General features: G+C 53.8%; 1 protein-coding gene across 1 annotated transcript; it reads right to left on the reverse strand.

Annotated features, from left to right (window-relative positions):
* Positions 1–59: 59 nt before the first annotated feature.
* Positions 60–512, reverse strand: PPTG_20247 (hypothetical protein; the record flags this gene model as incomplete). The annotated part of the gene is made up of 1 exon (XM_008918976.1): positions 60–512. A coding segment is annotated over one exon (453 nt), but the record flags the coding sequence as incomplete, so codon positions are not given.
* Between the last annotated feature and the right edge of the window lie 274 nt (positions 513–786).

A 786-nucleotide genomic window follows, 5' to 3' on the forward strand; every position in this document is an offset into this window, starting at 1 on the left:
GGGCCATAGGTAGTCTCCTCGGTCGGGCCATAGGTGGTCTCCGCCGTCGGTGCATACGCTGTCTGTTGGGTTGGGCGATATTTTTCGGGTGCTACATCGCAGTTGATTTCAAGTGGTTTATTGAGAGTAGTGTCGTAGGTGATACCAGTTGGTGCTTCATCGTATGCTGCAATGGTCTCAGCCTCTACAGCTGAGGTGTATCCCGTCTTGGGGAATTCGCAGTGCCACACGTCGTCGTCCCCGAGTACACACGCAGCGTCGACTGGAGCAACGCATACTGCGCCATTGTAGGACAGTAGGTACGGCTGGCAGTCAGCGATGGCGACGTCACCGGTCTTGGGGCAAGCGGTGCCGTCAGGTTCTGCTCCAACACCAGAGCATGGTACACCCAAATACTCAGATAAAGAGTAGGTAGCGTCGTGGTAGACGGCGACCTGGACATCAGCAAACGCTAGGCCTGCCGTGAAGATGCTGGCTAACGCCACAGCCACAACGGGCTTTGTCGAAGCCATAGGTCGATTCACAGGGGAAGTCGAAGTAGATGTTGCCGCCAATCAGGAAATTGGGGAATGAGCTTCTGGAGATCATGGTTGTAAGCGCATCACCAAGGAGCATGGGTAGACAGGAGTAAGCATGATGTGCTACGAATTTCACCCCAGTTAGTGTCATGTGGGCCAGGTGACGAATGACCTTTGGTATATCCCCTATGCTGGATGAAGGCCGAAACGGTCCGCAACCTGTGCAAGTGAGTCATCTTTTCTAGCTCTCCAATCCGGCCTTTTTATT

Source organism: Phytophthora parasitica (genome assembly GCF_000247585.1).
Source record: "Phytophthora parasitica INRA-310 unplaced genomic scaffold supercont2.408, whole genome shotgun sequence".
Lineage (NCBI taxonomy): Eukaryota > Oomycota > Peronosporomycetes > Peronosporales > Peronosporaceae > Phytophthora > Phytophthora nicotianae.